General features: G+C 46.0%; 1 protein-coding gene across 2 annotated transcripts in view; it reads left to right on the forward strand.

Moving 5' to 3' along the window:
* Nucleotides 1–2417: 2417 nt before the first annotated feature.
* LOC116940282 (uncharacterized) overlaps nucleotides 2418–20883 on the forward strand; it is a 33474-nt gene continuing 15008 nt past the window's right edge. Inside the window, exons 1-5 of one of the 2 annotated variants that reach the window (XM_032949882.2) lie at nucleotides 2418–2576; nucleotides 16099–16464; nucleotides 17381–17480; nucleotides 17711–17887; nucleotides 18901–18947. In XM_032949882.2, the coding sequence (XP_032805773.2) occupies nucleotides 16378–16464; nucleotides 17381–17480; nucleotides 17711–17887; nucleotides 18901–18947 (411 nt within the window). In that variant the 5' untranslated portion in view covers nucleotides 2418–2576; nucleotides 16099–16377. The remainder of the gene's footprint in view (nucleotides 2577–16098; nucleotides 16465–17380; nucleotides 17481–17710; nucleotides 17888–18900; nucleotides 18948–20883) is intronic. The other variant, XM_032949883.2, reaches the window with a different exon arrangement.

Genomic DNA, 20883 nt, shown 5'->3' on the forward strand with positions numbered 1-20883 from the left:
GACGTCATTTATGGACGGCCCCTAAGTACTGATAAATATCAACGTGTGTGTATTTCATTGCTGAAGTGAAGCCTACGCGCCTTCACTCTGAACCTGGCTACCCGAGTTCAATCCCACAACGCGGGGTTAATTAACATCATCAGGTGGCGAGCGATATCCACCCACTTCATCATCACCGCCATCCACTTCATCATTACCACCACCCACTTCATCATCACCACCACCCACTTCATCATCACCACCATCCACTTCATCATCACCACCACCCACTTCATCATCACCACCATCCACTTCATCATCATCACCACCACCATCCACTTCATCATCACCCCATCCACTTCATCATCACCGCCATACACTTCATCATCACCCCATCCACTTCATCATCACCACCACTCGCTTCATCGTCACCACCACCCACTTCATCATCACCACCACCATACACTTCATCATCACCACCATACATTTCATCATCACCGCCACCAGCCACTTCATCATCACCGCCACCCACTTCATCACCACCACCACCACCACCATACACTTCATCATCACCACCACTATTCACTTCATCATCACCGCCACTCACTTCATCATCACCGCCACCCACTTCATCATCACCACCATCCACTTCATCATCACCGCCACCAGCCACTTCATCATCACCGCCGCCCACTTCATCATCACCGCCACCCACTTCATCATCATCACCGCCACTCACTTCATCATCACCACCATCCACTTCATCATCACTTCATACACTTCATCATCACCGCCATACACTTCATCATCACCGCCATACACTTCATCATCACTCCATCCACTTCATTACTACCATACACTTCATCATCACCACCATCCACTTCATCAACACCGCCACCCACTTCATCATCACCGCCACCCACTTCATCATCACCACCACCCACTTCATCATCACCGCCACCAGCCACTTCATCATAACCGCCACCCACTTCATCACCACCACCACCATACACTTCATCATCACCACCACCATACACTTCATCATCACCGCCACTCACTTCATCATCACCCCATCCACTTCATCATCACTGGCACTCACTTCATCATCACCCCATCCACTTCATCATCACCGCCACTCACTTCATCATCACCGCCACCCACTTTATCATCACCGCCACCCACTTCATCATCACCGCCACTCACTTCATCATCACCGCCACCCACTTCATCATCACCGCCACCCACTTCATCATCACCGCCACTCACTTCATCATCACCCCATCCACTTCATCATCACCGCCACTCACTTCATCATCACCCCATCCACTTCATCATCACCGCCACTCACTTCATCATCACCGCCACCCACTTCATCATCACCGCCACCCACTTCATCATCATCGCCACCCACTTCATCACCACCATCCACTTCATCACCACCATCCACTTCATCACCACCATCCACTTCATCATCACCAACCACACCACTGACCGTCGTGGTGAAGTTTAGTTAAAACAACCGCCCGTGATTGACGCAATATGTGGAGGACTTCATCCAACAAGTGGGATTGTCAGATGTCTGTAAAGTATTGTTCATTTTTGTAACCTATGCGTATATGTACACACAGTAATGTTTACTGTATGCAGTCATGTTAGTACTGTGTAGTAAGTGTATATTGGGGTAAAGTGGTACTGAACTTGTCCTTATTCAGTACTGGCTAAAGCATGTATACAGCGTAAACATAATCGGTTATAATACAATTTTTCTATCGATTAGTATACCATTCCATTATACTTGTTTGTTTCATAGGCACACTGCTATACAGTACAGTACACAACATAGTTATTTCTATGCACCACCCATCAATACTAAGTTACATTTATCAGGGCAGTCTACCCACTGCTGCATGAAGACGTCGTCCCAGGCCAGCGAAGTATGGGGTTCATCACAACACTTGCCATGCTGTGCACTAGAGGCAAAAAGAAACTGAATTTTTCTGGTTTCGGCCGAAAACGAAACCAGACCGAAAGTTGAAAAGTTGACTTTCGGCCGAAACCGAAAGTCAACTTCGGGGAGGAGGGTGGGGGTCCATGGGGAGGGGGGTGGGGGTCCATGGGGAGGGTGGGGGTCCATGGGGAGGAGGGTGGGGGTCCATGGGGAGGGGGGTGGGGGTCCATGGGGAGGAGGGTGGGGGTCCATGGGGAGGAGGGTGGGGGTCATTGGGGAGGAGGGTGGGGGTCCATGGGGAGGAGGGTGGTGTAGGGTGGAGGGGGAGCATGGCAGGAGAAAGATGGTGTTGGGGGGGGAGGTGGTTTCGGTCGGGGTGGGGAGGGTGGGGTTTTGGGGAGGGTCGAAATGGGAGGGTGGAGGGGAGGGGATGAAGGGGAGGGTGTAGGGGGTTGGAGGATGGAGGTGGGAGGGAGGAGGGTGGTTCCCACTGATAAGCAAAGCGCAGCGCAACGCTCGGCACAGCGTTGCGTTGCAAACGTTCGGCGGGCCCGGGGGGAGGGTGGAGTTTGCGCGCGTCCATCCATCGACAGTCGCCGTCCACCTTCGCACTCCGCTCGCTTCTCGCGTCAAAGACTCAGCAGCGCAGGTGAGAAGAGTGTGTGGGGGGGGGGGGGCTCAAGCAGCAGTGGGCAGCAAGTGGCGGTGTAGGGGGGCACTTGGCAGTGTGCGGGGTCGTTGCCTACTTGCAAGCACTCGCTGTCTCGCCCTGTGTGTTACACGTGCGCACGTCAGGACACTGTACTTGCCTACACTTGGACGTACGTGTCCGGTGCCATGCGACTGGGGGTAAAGTCTACCGTGATAAACAAATGTAGCGTTAAGCAAATGCAAGTGCGATCCGGTAGCACAAGGTAATGTGTTTTAATGCACTGTGTAAACAGTATGTGTGTGTGTTATATACAGATAAAGTAGTGTGTACATTGTGCTGAGTAGACAATGTAGTAAGTACTACTCACAGCGTAACATAGTCGATTGCAGCATGCCGGGGCAGTACACAGTCTACTATCTGTTACATGCTGTTAAGTGTTTCTGTCTGGTCCACTGCTGGATGAGGGCCCCCCACTCCCCACTCCTCGTTTGCTTGACCATACTTCACCGCGCGGGTCAGTGCTGTGGGTGGGTTCGTGGTGAAGGTTGAGCGGGAGAGCTCAAATCAACTGTGGAGGATTTGTTTTTGCCACACTGCCCTCTGCTGCCCACGCTGCCTATAGCACCTGGGCTGTCCACGCTGCCTATAGTACCTGGGCTGCCCACGCTGCCTATAGCACCTGGGCTGCCCACGCTGCCTATAGCACCTGGGCTGTCCACGCTGCCTACAGCACCTGGGCTGTCCACGCTGCCTATAGCACCTGGGCTGTCCACGATGCCTGTAGCACCTGGGCTGTCGACGATGCTTATAGCACCTGGGCTGTCCACGATGCCTATAGCACCTGGGCTGTCCACGATGCCTATAGCACCTGGGCTGCCCACGATGCCTATAGCACCTGGGCTGCCCACGCTGCCTTATAGCACCTGGGCTGCCCACGCTGCCTATAGCACCTGGGCTGCCCACGCTGCCTACAGCACCTGGGCTGCCTATAGCACCTGGGCTGCCCACGCTGCCTATAGCACCTGGGTCATGCACGGTGGTGGTGGTGGACACCCCATCCAAAGTGATAAGCCACGTGCGCTGTGTTTATCCCACGGATGTGTACTTATTTTAGTTGTAGTAGGTGTCGTTTTGTTTCATAAGAGGCCGTCCATAAATGACGTCACGCGATTTTGGACGATTTTTTACCCCCTCCCCCCTAGTCACGCGACGTCACGAAAAGTCAGACCCCCCCCCTCAAATATGACGTCACAAAGCTCTGCCCCCCTCCCCCCCAAAAATAAAACATGCTTAAAATCGCTTTAAACTATTGTCATTAAAGTTACACATTTTGATGTGACGTCACATTTTTCATAACCCCCCCCCTCGTCACACATCGTCACAAATGTCTGACCTCCCCCCTAGATGCGTGACGTCATTTATGGACGGCCCCTAAGTGCTGATAAATATCAACGTGTGTGTATTTCATTGCTGTGTGATGAGGGCGGCGTGTTGTTGTGGAGCGAAGTGAAGCTTGCGCGCCTTCAATCTGAACCTGGCTACCCGAGTTCAATTCCACAACGCGGGGTTTATTAACATCATCAGGTGGCGAGCGATATCCACCCACTTCATCATCACCGCCACCCACTTCATCATCACCACCACCCACTTCATCATCACCACCATCCACTTCATCATCACCACCACTATTCACTTCATCATCACCGCCACTCACTTCATCATCACCGCCACTCACTTCATCATCACCGCCATCCACTTCATCATCACCGCCACTCACTTCATCATCACCGCCACCCACTTCATCATCACCCCATCCACTTCATCATCACCGCCACTCACTTCATCATCACCGCCACCCACTTCATCATCACCGCCACCCACTTCATCATCACCGCCACCCACTTCATCATCACCGCCACTCACTTCATCATCACCACCACCCACTTCATCATCACCGCCACCCACTTCATCATCACCGCCACCCACTTCATCACCACCGCCACCCACTTCATCACCACCATCCACTTCATCATCACCAACCACACCACTGACCGTCGTGGTGAAGTTTAGTCAAAACAACCGCCCGTGATTGACGCAATATGCAGAGGACTTCATCCAACAAGTGGGATTGTCAGATGTCTGTAAAGTATTGTTCATTTTGGTAACCTATGCGTATATGTACACACAGTAATGTTTACTGTATGCAGTCATGTTAGTACTGTGTAGTAAGTGTATATTGGGGTAAAGTGGTACTGAACTTGTCCTTATTCAGTACTGGCTAAAGCATGTGTACAGCGTAAACATAGTCGGTTATAATACAATATTTTTTGATATCGATTAGTATACCATCCCATTATACTTGTTTGTTTCATAGGCACACTGCTGTACAGTACAGTACACAACATACAGTTCTTACTATGCACCACCCATCAATAATAATTGACATTTATCAGGGCAGTCTACCCACTGCTGCATGAAGACGTCTTCCCAGCGAAGTATGGGGTTTATCACAACACTTGCCATGCTGTTCACATGTTACGTATGTTACTGCTCTGTGTACACAGTATGTTACATATGCCGCTGCAGTTCATTGTGTAAATAAGTCATTCACTGCTATAGGCATAGGGGATTACCACACTTGACAACTTTTTAAAAAATACATTTTACAGCTTTTGTTGGGTTAGGCTGTACTGTGTGTGGTAGCGCTGTACGATTGTGTTTACTGCGAATGTATGAATGATCTGTTGTTTGCTATGCAATGTACATATTCGCTACAGCTAACAAGATGAGGAATGTGTCCAATGATGTTTTATGTATGCGCAAGCAGTTTGCCATCATGTTTTTTTTTATTTTGTTAAACCCCTGTGTAAAAATACTGTCGTTTCCCGAACATAACTCGGCATGTTTTCAACGCCTTAGCTTAACCATTTGTTTTTAGGACCACGTGTGCGTGCGTGTGATGCCAGATGAGACGAACATTCCAGATTGTTCAGATGTTTCTGACCCCATCAACTTGACACACGTCATGGCATCGCTCTTATCCTGGACCGTCTTCCTCAATGATAAATCAACAATATTAATACACACGGACGTCTCCCACCTCTTTACACCTCAACAACAACCATCTCTCTCCCTCCTTATCTTCTTTCATCCGATCCTGACCATTTATCTGGATTGCCTTCATCACACCACCACTCGCACCATTTTGTATCTCGCCTCCCTACAATCGTAACCATTTGGCAGCTGAGATGCCCTATTCATAGATAATTAAGCTGCTTGTGTTGTGTTTTTAGCCCCCCCCCCCCTATTAGGGCTTAGCTAGGTGTCCAGGGTGTTTTATAATGGTTAGGCAGTCAGAATGGCAGAGGTGGGAATCAGGTTATCTATGTGTGCTCTCATGAAACGTGTGTGACGATATGTGTAATGTCTTGTTACTCAGAATGTGTGCCTTTTAGCTTTTTGCCTTTTGTGTATGTGTGTGCTTCAGGGTTCACTTGTATGTGTTATATTTGTATCTTGTGCACCTGTTTTTCCATGTGTGCATATTTGCCTATGTGTATATACAAGCATGGTGGTCCCTCCATTTTTACGAAAAAGGATCGCACTGATTACAGCACCTACCGGGAAAGCTCCTGGAAAGGATTATTCAGCATCATCTTGCTAGGCACGCCATGTTCTCTGTTCATCTGTTACAGCAGAGGTGTAGGGAATATGAATGGGACCTACATCTCTGCTTTATTGCTATGGTCAAGGCCTATGCTACTATCATTAGGTTATTCGTGTTTTTTGGGTCCTTGGCCCGATGCTTCCATCCATCAAGGACCTTCATGGTGTTGGGCAAGCTATTCATTGATTGTTCTTCTTGGTGTGCAACAGGGATGTCTTCTGGTCCCTTTACTATTTGACATTTTGTTTGACCACATAGTTCGAGATGCTTTCCACGGTTGTAATGGAGACATTTCCATCTCGTACAGATACAATTGGAGGCTAATCTATGCCAGGGTGCAGTCACAGGATGGCTTCATATTGGTCAACCATGCTATGTATGCCGATGTTCTGGTAATTGCTGCTCACTCTGAGGAGTTGGAGACTCTACTGATGAACCTGGAGTATGCCACTAAGAGATGGATGGGGCCTTACCATCGGCCGCACAAAAACAAAGCACTTGCCTGTGTATTTTATGCCATCAAATGCTCTATCAACCCAAATTCCCATGAATGATGGAGAGGTTTCCGTACCTGGGGAGTGCACGTATCGCCAGCTCTGGTTTGCCAGCGGAGGTCCCACTGAGTCGGTCAAGTGGCATGTTTCATAAGCTGCATAACGCTGTGTAGAACTTGGTTTAACCAGACTGGATTGTGTGAGCTTGCAGATCCTTGAAAGATCTGGACACAGTCCCATCAGTCGTTGAGCTCCTCTGGCAGGCAAAGCTGCTTTGGCTTGGTCATGTAGCCCACATGCCTAGCCACTGCATGCCCAAGCAGCTTCTGTTTGGCCTGATAGAGGAGATGGGCTGATGCAGTACAGGAGGATGTGGAGCTGATGACCGGTACCGGTAGAGTCAAGATCACCCTCTGGAGGAGGCTCATGAAGGACGCGATTGGGCAACGGGGGGCAGAGAAGCAACACTCACAACAACGAGCACAGTGCCAGGCGGTTAAAACGCAGCAAGTTTGCAGTGGGGATCACAGGTGGTGCATCTGTCACTCATCTCAGTCAACCCATAACAACCTGTGTTTGTCCTGTGATCTGCCAGCATGTCTTTTATATTTCTCATGGCCTCAAGGTGCACCTAGCAAGGCACACACGCTGTGGTTATATCACCACCACTTAGTATCGAATGGCGGTTGTCATATGCCAGGGTATGCGTGGTGTTTGTTGGTTAATTTACATGTACAGTATGTGTGTGTATATATACTGTGTGTGTGTGTGCGCGCTTGCGAAAGTGCGTGTTGTTGTGCGAACGGCCTCGCCTTGCACTTCCCCAAACACGCGTGTCATGCACCGCGTGCTCGCTCGGCTCCTGCACATGCCAAACGTGATCCTGTCCTAGTTGGTGTGCATCCCCCATGCATGCATTCTGTAGCATGCTTTTTATCAGTCAACATTCTTGAAAACATTCCTGAATTATAAATGCGTGTCCATGTACAGCAATTCTGTCGGCCCACTGCTGGACGATGACCTATGCATGCCGTGCAGGTTCGTGGAGGCCTATGTTTAAAGAGCCTAATAAAATAAATAAAAAATACCGCCAAGCAAAAACAAATGCGATTAAAAATAAATAAAAACTCCCTGTATATATTGTTTTAGTAAAACAGTGATATACACCAGGGACAATTAAATTGCACGCTTTGGAGAATTTGTAAACGCACATTTTAAGCACCAAAGCACCCGCCCATGCCTCTCTACGCATGATGTATTTGCTAGCGTCTGGCTATTTGGCCATACTTCCCCATGCTCGTCAGTGTCGGTTTGTGAAGTTAAGCGAGCATATAAGTACAGTACAACAGTGGATTTTCTGCACTGTCCTGGCTGATATACATTTGAAACTCAATAAGCCACTGCGTTGAGCTATCATTTGTGACCCGGTCACTTCTGAAAAAGAGCTACATAGCTCAGTGGGCCTTACCTGGTTAAATAAAAAATAGTTTTGTTTAGTTTTAGTTACAATTATAAATACAATACATGTGTGCTATACTATCTATGTATGTATGCGTGGACATTTATATCCAGGGGAATGGCCATTGGGACAAAAATGTTTTTGCGAGGGTTACCCTTGCGTATAATATATGCTGTGAAACATTGACGTTGAGAAAAATGCAAAGTGGCAAAACTATATAAATGAAATAATGTTTGAGCAAATTCATGATAAAGTGTTAAAGTATATAGATATAAAACCCAGCTTTTGTTTACAATATAACTTTACGTACATACACTAGATGGAAGCCTCTCCGTGCTGTGTCGGGACATTTGGGTTGTTTGACCATGCTTAATCAGGCTGGCCATTGCGGGATGGTGAAGGCAGGGCCCAGAACCGGTTTCGGATATTGCACCCAACGATTGTGAACAGTGTCCAGAAACGGACTTTGGGTTCACCAGGCTAATGGTTGCAGTGTGAAAACTAATGTGCTACAACCCCTCCATCCCAACAGCGGTACATGTGTGTGCAGTGCTCTGATCTGGCACCTTGCAATAACCTCCCATACCCCACCAGCCACCTACGACAAGACTACAGTGTGCCAATGCAATGGTTGGTGTTGTTTTCGGTATACGGAACTGCGTGCGGGCAGCGTGTGAGTACTGTACTGCAAAATAGTCAGCAAAGACCACATCCCCAACTTCCCTTCAGCCTCCACACATTGAGGTTTACCTCCTTTTTCTGCTGCGCTCTCTTTTGTGGAATAACTTTCCCCTGACTGGCCGTCGTAATTAGGATGCGTTGTGCTATTTCAGTTCAGGCTCAAGACCCGTTATAATCCGTCTAATTTATACACGGTACATTCTGTTAATCACCCATTTGTGCGGGTTGTTTCGTGTGCCGCGCGTTGTTTGGCACGATCCGAGACGTGTTTTGCTCCACGTGTTGGGGAGCTTCAGAAACGGAATTGAGCAGACTCACATTATTTTTTGCCCCTCTGTTTATAAAGCCATGTTAGATGCTGCTGTGAGGTTCCCGAATAGTGCCTGGATGGGTGACCACCATGCCCAGCCGGTGCGAGTGCCTGGTGGACGGCAGTGCAGAAGCATTGTTGGGTAGCGGTGTCAAAAAAAAAGTCCATTCTCTACCCTTACTACTAACATACACAGACCAGCATGGTGAAGTATAGTAACTTACCCCGATGACCCATAACACCGTGGGGAGGCTGTCACCCAGCAGAGGATTGGCAAAGGACCTGTGCATTTACAAAAATCTATTTGTTTTGCCTGCATGCCCAAACCTGCCTAAACACCGTTTGTCATATGTGCGCCGTGATAACGTTTTTTGAAGGCGACATTAATGAATGTAAACTGTAAAGGGTCTTGCCAAAAAAAAGTACTGCAGATGCAAATTGAGGCTCTGACGTGCGAGCGGTAAATCCCTGCGCGTTTGAAGAAGGGAAATCGGACGGTGGTAAACCCCCCTGTTTGGCAAATTAAACACAACTTTATTGCAGATCACTATCATGATGTCGAATACATTTTGATGCTGGCATGCTTGATGGGGTGGAAAAACCCAACCTAATTCAGTTCGAATATAAAACGGTGAATTTGCAAAGGTGTTTAAAGCCATAAATTGGTCATGGCTTCTGCCCTTGATTGTAATGTTTTTTCTTATACGTACTATAATTAAATACAATGTGTAAAAAACCTCTTTACTCAGCACCTTGATCACTTTGTGGAGGTTAAGCACAATAAATGGTGCTTACAGTATTTTAAGTCGCTTATGAATAAGGCCAATGGTATATTTGAATACTGTATCTTACTGTATACGGACTGAATTATCTGGATTATGAGACACTAAAAAGTAAAATACACCCCAAACGTGTGTCCAATTTTAAAAAAGTTATAAAAAATTTGGCCACATACACAGCTCATCGCTTTGCGCTTAAATCCCATCCTCAAATTGAGTGACTAATATTTTAAGTTGGTCATACCTGCGCGCAGTGTATTGTGGATGTATTGAGCAAATCAAAGGCCCCATTTGATATACTGCCTTCTGTCGGGGATTAATTTCTCACTGGATATTTTCCTGGTGGCTGACAGCCAGAGTGAGAGGCATACTGGATGTGGTGCGCCCGATGCGGAAATGTTTTCCAGGTTGTCCATCGGACGGTGTCCACCTTCTGCAGTGGAGATTTTTAAGTCGCCGATAATCTTATACTGTAACTATGCATATACAATAATGTAATTTTCACAGATTGATTTGAGGCTCGATATAATTGGAATCGTGAGTAAAAAGGCAGTGCACAAGATGAGTTTCAGTGCATTAAAATCAAGATCAGCAATTCACTATGGTGAGAGATTTGGTCAGATGTTAAATAAACTTTCGATTTGGAACATTGGCGTCACAAACAAAGACAAATATATCCCCCGTATAATCTTAACAGACGGTTGGGGCAAGTGATGTTAGCAAGCACATGAGGGTGGCCAACACCACGGCCGGCCGCCTTTGGCTCCTTAGTGGCAATGTTTACACATCACACTAGGTACTCATTTCAGGCTGAAATGACCTAGGTGAGGCCCAGCACCGGTTCAAATAATCGCCACTGGTGTTGGCCATGAGCGGTAATCGAACTCGGGTCACCGGGTTCTTAGCACAAGCCCGCTAATCCCTACACTACTGCTCTCCACAGGAATTCAACTTTGAAGTAGCATTGCATTCTGTGGCCAGATACGTGGGAACCTGGCATCCATTGCGCTTATTTGTACTGTACTGTAGTTATTTTACGTGAAAGCAAAAACATATTTTCAAAACTGCAAGCCCAAACTTTTGAACAAATGCATTGAAAACATGCGATGAAATAATTCATCGCTCAAATAAGATGGGCTGTCGAGAGGAATCGGGAATTAATGTTTTTGTTATACCACGGGGCACAGCTTAGACATTATATACCAATGGCAGCCTGCGCAGTACTTTTAAAACAAGGTTGTTCCTGTTGACCTCGGTCGCCGTGGCCACATTTTTGGCAGCAAAACGCCGCCTATCTTCATGGTCCTGCATGCATTGGAGGGGGGGGGGAATAACCCACAGTGTGCGATACCAAAACAAAAAGGGGTTGAATGAGGTTTACTGCAATTATTCGTTTCATTTCCATTTTTGTTTCGCTTTCTCTTCGGGGCTGTGGGGCAGCAATCGTATTTCATTTTAAAAGTGTCCCCTTGCGTACAGACATCCCCAATGGCTCTCTGTTGAATGGTTGGGATAACGTTTTTTTCCATGGGTATTTTTGTTGTTGTTGCTAGGAATACGAAATGCAGGGGGCGAAAGCAGTTGGCACCGTGGTTAGTGAATTGCGATGCAAACCCAGCAATCTGAATGCACATTTCGGTCACGGATAACATCAGTGGTGAGTGATATTTGAACTAGTCCCATCCTTCACCAACCTGCACTGACCAGTGTGGTGAAGTATGGTCAAACAACCCATGTGACATGGTAGGGGGAGGTCTTACAGTATTGGATCAAGAAAGGCTGCACAATTATTATTATTTCGCACATGGAAATGCAAATTAAGAGATGGTCATCAATAGCAATTTAACCTTCGATATATTATTGTTTCATTACAAGCAGTTTAAAGCGAAATGTTACGTAGAATGAGTACTGTAACAGTAGTACAATATATTGATGGCACAATGTGAAGTTTTATTCTTTTGAAGGTATTATATAAACATATTAAGGAAACATTTCACAATAATTGTATAAGATGTAGCATTACAGTAATGTACATATTTGTTGATAGAACCTTATGTGAAATAAAATAAAACTGGTAATTTTATGGAATATTAACCCAAACTGGAAGCTGCAATGGAGAATAAAGTGAAAGTTAGACTATTTGCGGCTTATTCCAATGTGTCTTAAAAAGAAGAGAACGAGTGAGGTCATATGAGCAGGTGTTGTAGGCTGCTGTGGGGTTACTCTGTCAGTGTATTTATATACCCCTAAAGTCTTAGTCCACTTTCATAAATACACGTCGATGAGCATGGTAGCGTATGGCTAAATAACCCTCAAGAACCACAAGGCACATTGGGATCTACGGATGAAGTGCGCCTTACAAATATAAATTATTGTTGTGGCGTGTGGAGGGCCAGTCCCAGCAGTGGATTGACAAGAGGACTCTACATGTACACATCGAAGTTGCTGAGGAAGCATGCTTAACATGCCGTTTTATTGTGTACGCACCTTTGTATTCTGACACCCACCTCTGTCACGAACCTTTTTTTTATCTGGTATATTCCTGTAAAAAAAAATGTGCTTAACAAATGCGTCGCTCCGATTAGCACGGTTGGCTGGCTACGTATGGTGGGAAAGAAGTTCAACACACATACCATTTGTGTGTGGCTTATTCTCAGCATCACACTGTTTAACACACAACCGACACTGAATGGTAAACGTCTTCACATCGTCTGGTGGTGAGAACCCAGCACGTGGTACTTCTGCGTACGTCTTTGCTGCTGTGCCGTACAGCTCGCCAGTGTGCTTTACATTTGTACCGCGGGCGTATTGTTCGACATTGCATCCAATGTTTTGTCCCACGTGCACGGTGAGTTTCTTCGGGAACTGAACTCCGTTACCAAGGATTATCCCTTGCGCACATTGCAAGCAACACACGGCGGTGCAAGCAGAAAACACAACCGAGAACTTTATCCAGTGCGTGCTCTTTGGTGATGGGGCATCCGGGTTCTATACACCTGCGTGTAACTTGAACCATTTATTATTTAGCTTTGTTCGTGTTGTGGTTAAAGCAGAGTTCATGGACGTCCGCATAATAATGTGAAAAGTTACGTGGTGGTTTATTTCCCACACAAAGCCCTATTTGTCATGGGAACCACGGTGCTGATATCACTTAGATCAATGGTCTTCATTGCAAGGCCCCACGGGCCACTGTCGGCCCCTGGTTGCCTTTAGTGTGGCCCCTGACAGGCGGTCACCGACAATATACAAATGTGAAAATACCTCTGCCATCATCGTGTTATCAAACCCCAAATGGTTTCAGAAGTGTGACGGCCCTCGCACTGCTGACGTCTTATCGGCGAAAGTGAAGATTACTGACCTCGATTCTGTCTGGGCCACAGGTTATCTTTATGGAAACGTTGCCAACCTCCATTGTATTATGTGAGGTAAGAAGTGCCTGTGATTATATTTTATGAATGTTTGCCCATGCTCCCATGAATAATGGGGTAGTATTTGGGAGGGCCTTTATATTATAGATTTTAAGCTTTCGTGACTGCAAGGATCCATACTCTTTGGTTCTATTCGGTAAAGTCACGTAAAAGTATATATATAAAAAAATTATTTTATTTTTTGTTGTTTTATACTTTTACGTGACTTTACCGAATAGAACGAAAGAGTAAGGGCCTTTTATATGTTAGGTTTTCTTTGAATGCCCATGTTGTGGCATATCTATAGTAACGTGGTGCACATTGCACACACACACGCACACTGCTCTGATGCAGAGCATTTTATGTGTACATTCGGGTGCGATTGAGGTGTTGAACGTTTGTTTGAAGTATTTCGGACAAGCTGATAGCAACAGCACAGTCAACCAGTTAAGCAGCTATTCTCTGGTATGTATCTGGTCAAATGTTTCTTTTATTCACTGTCCTGCACGTTCATTTATTGTATCTCCTTTACACTCGATAGTGGCTAGGTTTCAGACTCTGTGAGTCGGCTTCCTTTTACGCTGGCACATCATGGCTAAATCTGGCCATGACCTTTTAAGGAAGGGTGAAAGGCTTTTACCTCATTGTGTTTGTTTCACAAAAACAACCAAAGTAACGTGTGGGTGGATTAATTTATGCCTCCAATAAGGGCAATGACTAAGCGTCATTCGGAGTGCAGGACATTAACTGTTGGAAAACAGTTTATTAACACCGAAGAATACCCGCATTGGTCAATTATCATGAAAAATGTGTCCCATTGTGTGTGTTTTTTTACAGTGTTCTCAATGCACGTTTTAATAGTCATTTAGTATATTTGGTATTTGCGCTATTCTTACAGTGTAGGAATATCACAGAAGCGCTATGTTTCACGGACGACTGTAGCGACGCAATGTTGCTATGGGGTTTTGCTCAAATGAACTTTGTGAGTAAATTACAGTCGTTCCTCATTTAACGTGGTAAATGCGTTCCTGGAAAGTGCCGCGTTAAGCTTCTAAGTGAAAACAATGTCCCCAAAAGGAATGGTGTAAAAGGTGGGGATTGCGAGATGTGATGTACACACACAGCACTAAGATGGCAGGACAAAGAACTGATATGAGGGTATGCCACCAAATTCAGTCCTGTGTTATCCCACGCATATACGCTAAATTACCATACCGCTCAGTTTCAGTTTCATTTATTTGGTATAGCCCTGTGAGCCATTCGGCTCTTGAATCGGGTGCAACCGCAACAAACAAAAACATGAACAAGAAAACATCTTAAAGTGACTGTGTGAATGTGCAAACAGAAAATCCAGGAAAAAACGACAAAATATTCCAGAAAAAGGACCGTACACCAACGCGGTGTGCAAAAATCCCAGTGGGATGCAAGTCAAACAACAACAACAACAACCACAAGACAACTTAGATTTAGGCCATCAGTCTAAGTCCGTACTACAACAAACAAACATGGCCAAACCAATAAACATTTTCTAAATCACCAAAATAAAGCCATAAAAGCAATGTAACAGTGATCATAGGAACTGTGACCGAATTTTCACAACAAACGACATAAACAGCATCTACCACCAAACCCTGCAGCCATGGCTGGCTGCATGAGTCACTCCACAACAGCAGGAGCATCAGTCGGAGTATCAAATGTTTCAATGCACCTTTAAGATCAGCACACTAATCCAAATACAGATAATACTTTGCCGCGCAGCTCCAGAAAGTACAGTACTGTAGTTCGCCATCGACCGCTCAAACCGCGTTACAATGGGCACGTTCCACGCTTTTACTAAGAGTGTCCCCTAATAGGAGAGCAATGCTACAGCGAAAACGCGTTGTGTGAAAAAGCGTAAAAGCGAGGACTTGCCGTACCTAATATCTAATATTCCCCAATATAATTTTTGAGGCTTTTTTCAAATTTGGACCAAGATGCTGGCACACTTGCCCCCAACTCCTTAGAGAATTACGGCACGGCATCTTTAACGACGACCGTGAAGCAGGCGACATTTATTTTGTCTTTTAATACCCCTGCAGTTTTAACCAGGTCGGCCCATTGGGGTCGAACCTTTTGCGGCAAGCATGCGCGTGAGCGCTCGGCCATGTGACCGCTCTCTCTGCGGATTAAGTCTTTTGCAGCCATCTCTCTCGTAGAGTTAGTTGCACTTTGTGCTCGCTGGCACAGCTTTCAAGTTTAGTTCGGGGCAAAGTTTTCCTTGGTTGATTGCTGTGTAAACTGTACCATATTGTGTAATGTTTGCATGTTTTTGCTCCGAATTTAACGAGGGTTAAAATATAGTTAAGTGTAATGCAAGAAGGTAATCGTGATTGATTAGTTGATGCATAAATGATGTGGCAAAATATAAATGTTAATTATATTCAGAGTTGTTTTCATGTTGAGCGTGTATATTCAGTCTGTCTGTTCCCTCATCAGCAGCGTGTTTATAAAAAAAACTATTTACCGTAAAAATATTTAACTGATACTTGTTGACAATCAGATTAGGAAAGGCGTGCCGGTTTCCAACATTTTTACCCCAGCCTCACTGTGAAACCTCAATTGCCCTCGGTGTGCCTTTTATGACATGTTGCAATAAATTAGTCATCAACATTCTGGTATAGCGACCCGACGGGCCACCATAACAGAGCTCTGACCTGAGTTACTGCCACGCTGTCCCCCGCAGGCGAGGCGAGGCGCGATCCGGAGCCACATCGACAGGCGCTGAAAAACGGCGGGCGAGTCGTCGGTGAGCGGGCGGGCGATTTAGGCCGCTGGGCCGGCGGGCAAAGGCCGCCGCGTCCCGTCAGCTGCTGCTGCTGCGGCGGCGGCGGCGGGGAAGCTCGTGTCTCCGGCCTACCCCCACCCCAGCCCCTTCTGGGGGTTTGCTCACGGGAATCGGCGCAGGGCTCGCGCACACGCACTGGGCCTGGAAGGGCCGCCTGGGGGTTGAGGTGGGCGCGCCATGCCCGTGGAACGCATGCGCATGCGGCCGTGGCTGGAGGAGCAGATCAACTCACAGGCCATCCCCGGCCTGCGATGGATCAACAAGGTACTGCCAGCTGAGACGCCGCGATCCCGTTTTGGGGCCAAATTACACTTCATGCACACCCCCCCCCCCTCCACCGGTGGCGGCACGTGCACCTGACATTTCCTCCCGCCATCTTCTAATTGTTCCCCAAGTTCTTATAACCTTGCTCAACTAAAGGAATGTACGACCCCTCTTTAATAGTGCTGATTGTTGTTGGTCCCTTTGGTGGTTTGGGTCTTTCGCCCTGTGTTCAGCAACTCTGATGAAATAAAATGTGTTTATTCGGCCAGGTTTACATTTTTAACGAATGTCAGTCTTGATCATATTTTTGACAAACGTTTTCCATTGCCCTAAATACCAACAGTGGTGGAAATATCTAAGGTGATGTTTCAGCCATTTTTGTAAATCTGGCTCGTCGTGTTTGTCACGTGAAAATGTGGAGGTATATTGTCACGTTGCAGTATATATGCATACTCAGATAATTGTATTGGAGGGACAGAGCTATGTGCTTTTAGGTGGAGTGCCAGTGACCTCTCCGTATCACCATTGTGGGACTCTTATCATTGCTTAGTTAAAACGGAAAATGTATTTTAAATGACTTCAAAGTATACATGGAGTAAATAGAGGAAGGGGATTAAAGAGAGCTGGAGGGAGGAATGGTTGTGTAACAATAGGGATGGTGGCAGGGAATAATTTCATTACACAAGCTATTTATAAATCAAAAGCAAGACTTAACTCGACACATCTAGTAAATGGAGCAGACCACACACAGAGACGAAAGCTCTCAGACATTGTGTGTTCAAGAGTGACCTTATTGTTGTATATTGAATGTTGCACGGATAAGGACACGACACAAAGTGCATCGACTAACTTAAACACTTCCTGCTTGGACGGGCATTTATTAAGACCTGCTTGCGATGTATTTTGTCTCCTTAAGGAGCAGAAGATTTTCCAGATTCCCTGGAAGCACGCGGCGCACCAAGGCTTTGACGTGAACCGTGACGCGTGCTTGTTTAAGAACTGGGCCGTCCACACAGGTGGGTGTGCGAGACCTCCAACCAGCCGTCTGAGCTCGCAAAGTGGCCCCGGCGAGTCGAATGTTGCATGTGCCGACTTTTCAGAGTTCGTTTTTCAAACAAAATTTTCAATTGGTATTTTTTTCATTTGAATGTAAAAAAAAGCAACCCCCCTCCCACCACAAAAATAACTTTTTAAGCGTTACATTTATCTGCCCAACTTGGCGATGCCCACCCGGGTCGCTCTGTAGGGAAGCACCGGCCCGACCGGGAGGGAGACCCCAAGTCGTGGAAGACGAACTTCCGCTGTGCCCTGAACTCGCTGCCGGATGTGAAGGAGCTGCGCGACAAGAGCAAGAAGAAGGGGGAGAACGCCTACCGCGTCTACGTCATGCTGCCCGCCCGGGAGAGGCACAAGCGCAGGAAAGGTGCGTGACGGTCGCGGCGGTTCGCATTGTGGAAAAGTTTCTTGTCACGCAGACCATGTGACCTAACGGCGGGTATTTGGCTGGCCCTGTGCAAAGGGCGAAACCCGCCGTTAAAGGAAGTACAGTTGTGCTACTGGTGCAGCAGGTGTTTGGGTAAAACACATGCCATCCAGTTTCCTGTACCCCTGTTGGCTTCCCCTGCCACTGCCCCTATACACATGAGCTCCCTCCCCCCCCCCCACACCCCCCACACATCATGTCATTTTTGTACAGGAATCTGTTGATGCGGTCACATTATTTGCCCCCAGGGGATGCATGTACATAACGAATGGAACAGAAATTTTAAAAAATAGACAATAATGGCATGCCTTGCTGCTATATATAGCTCTTTAACTTTGTGCACTTTAGTTATTAAATGTATGTATGTTGAACTTATTTCGCGTCCGTACGTAGCCAACCATGCTAATCGGAGGTAGCAGTTCGAAATAAATTCGTTTTCAATTTAGAAAATGTATTGTTCATTTGGATCGCGGCAGTACATGAGCAAGAATCGAGTTTCAAATATATTCAATATCCATTTTACTGTATTATTACTGTATTATATTTGTTAACATTTCTTAGCATTCCAGACGCCACTGATTCTGGCACACGTCCACAGTGTCGCATGTGGCTCTGGTGTCCAACACAGTGACCCCGTAGTAGTAGTTGTTGTGGCCCCTTTGGCAAGACAAAACACATTGCACAGCGTCGCGTTACTGTAGTAGGTAGACTTTGGACTCATCGGCATGGCAGCATTGACAAAGGTTCGTCATGAACCCCAAGAATCATCGCTTGCGTTTCTCAACCCTCCCCCCACATCGCTCATCGTGGCCCAGCCGATCGGCTGTCAGGTTTACACCCAATCCGGTCGGCTTCGCTGTGTCAACGTTAATGTCGAGCGGTTCATAGCGTGTGGCGTGTTCGCTGGCGTTGAGCATTGTTCAACGTCTCGTGTTGCCACTCTGTGTGAGCAGGGTCTCTGGCCAAGAATGACAAACTTAATGGAATGGCCTCGGACAATGTAAGTGCACTTCCTGGAAACAAAAAAATGTCTCTTACGGTACAACCACCATCTGCTTCAATGAGCCTTTCTGTATGTGCGTTTATACATCTGCGTGTTAAATCAATAGCAACACTTAATGTAAGCGATGAGAAACTCGACAGATACGCACATGCAGACTGAAAGCAAATGTGAATAAAAACATGCAAAATGTGATTTCTAGACAACATAAGTTTGCTTCTATGACGATTCTCTGGTCACTATTGTGTCTTTTACCATATAGAATTCACCTTGTGAATTTTTTTTATCATTCACATTTGTTTATTGTTAACCACCCTTTGTTAATCGGTGACACCGTGATTGTCGATACTGCAACACTTTAACACGCCTGAATTAACATGCCCCTGTTGATTTACGTACATGTGCTTGCACTAACATACCCTATCTAAGACCAACAATGTAATACGGTAATCCAATACGTGCTGACGACACAGTGATTATAACATCCTGTGGAAATGAACTAGAGGAAATGATTTGAACAACTGAACAAAGGCTGCAAAATTTGGATAAAAATAAATAAGCGTAACAAAAGTCGCACGGGACGAGTTTGCTGAACAAAGTAAAATAATTGTTGGCCAAAAAACACAATTGAAGGTATATAACACATATATATCTGGTTGTCATTGATGGTGGACTGATATCAATATTACTAAAAAGAGGCAAGCGAGAACATGTTGGAGTACTTTTTGGAAATGAGATTTGATAATGAGAATCAACCTACCACTTTAACAACAGAGGAAAAGTTTTCAGTGAGTGCACGTTACATATATTTTAAGCTGCAATGACACAGATCAGAAATGAACACCGCTAAAAATTAATCGACGCAACAGACAAAGTACACGAAGAGGCATGGAGAAGTGCATCTTTGGAATTCTACTGAAAGATGAAAAGAGGAACATTGATGGGAGAACAAAACGCAAATCGGTTGGAATCCTGGGAAGAACACTATTCTAGGAGGGAAGTTGGCTGATGGACAAGACAGGTGATGGGAGTGGCAACCATGGGGGGTTTCGCATCCCAAGTACGACCACCGAGACGATGCAGAGATAAGATTAGCTCGAGTGCGGAATGTGGTGTCAGGGGGCTGAGAAGTGGCAACAATGTGGAGAGGCCGCTATCTAGCAGTGCATAGAACATGGCTGATGATTATGAATCCAGTATGTTCCACGTGATCGCACAATTCCTACATGTGATTTACGACATTCCTTCCCCATTTATTTACAAATCACTTCCCTATTCATTGTATTATTACATTTAGGACGTTACTGAATTCATACCACGGCAGTGTCCAGTTCTTTCTAATTATCACATGTGAATATGTAATGCACAACGAGTCGGTCCTTTCACATTATTTTTCAGTGCATGGATTTTAAAATCGAGCAATGCATCCCAACACTAAACAGTCGGTTTATCGTCTGTGTTGCAGTTGTATTGATCTGGTCGGAAACACATGCTTTAAACTTTTATTTTGAACAATCATCTTTACGGCAGCATTCGGTGGGTGGCACGTTGCCAAGGCAATGATGTAGCAAGACTGTTTTGGAAACATGAACGCCATGGGTTACAGCACGGCGCAGTCGGGTAAAGGTTTTCTATCCAGTTAACGCACAGCAGCTGATATGTGCGCAGTAACATGAGTTACTTCCACTTCCAAAAGTTTCGGTTTTGTTTTGAGTTTTCTTGACCCTTCTGGTGTCTAGACTTTTTAAAATACCTTTTTTTTACGACTCAAGCTTGTCCTCCAAGGTAGAAACATATTTCAGTTTCATTTTAGGTTGTACAACTGGAACACATCCTTCTTAAATGTCATGAAAGCAAGGGTTTGTTTAGTGTTGGCTCGCAAGATTCGAAGCGCCAATGTTTAACAGCTTGAGCACCCATCTTGGCCTCTTAATGA

The sequence above is a fragment of the Petromyzon marinus genome, chromosome 8, assembly GCF_048934315.1.
Source record: "Petromyzon marinus isolate PM22_M1 ecotype Great Lakes invasive population chromosome 8, UKy_Petmar_22M1.pri1.0, whole genome shotgun sequence".
Classification (NCBI taxonomy): domain Eukaryota; kingdom Metazoa; phylum Chordata; class Hyperoartia; order Petromyzontiformes; family Petromyzontidae; genus Petromyzon; species Petromyzon marinus.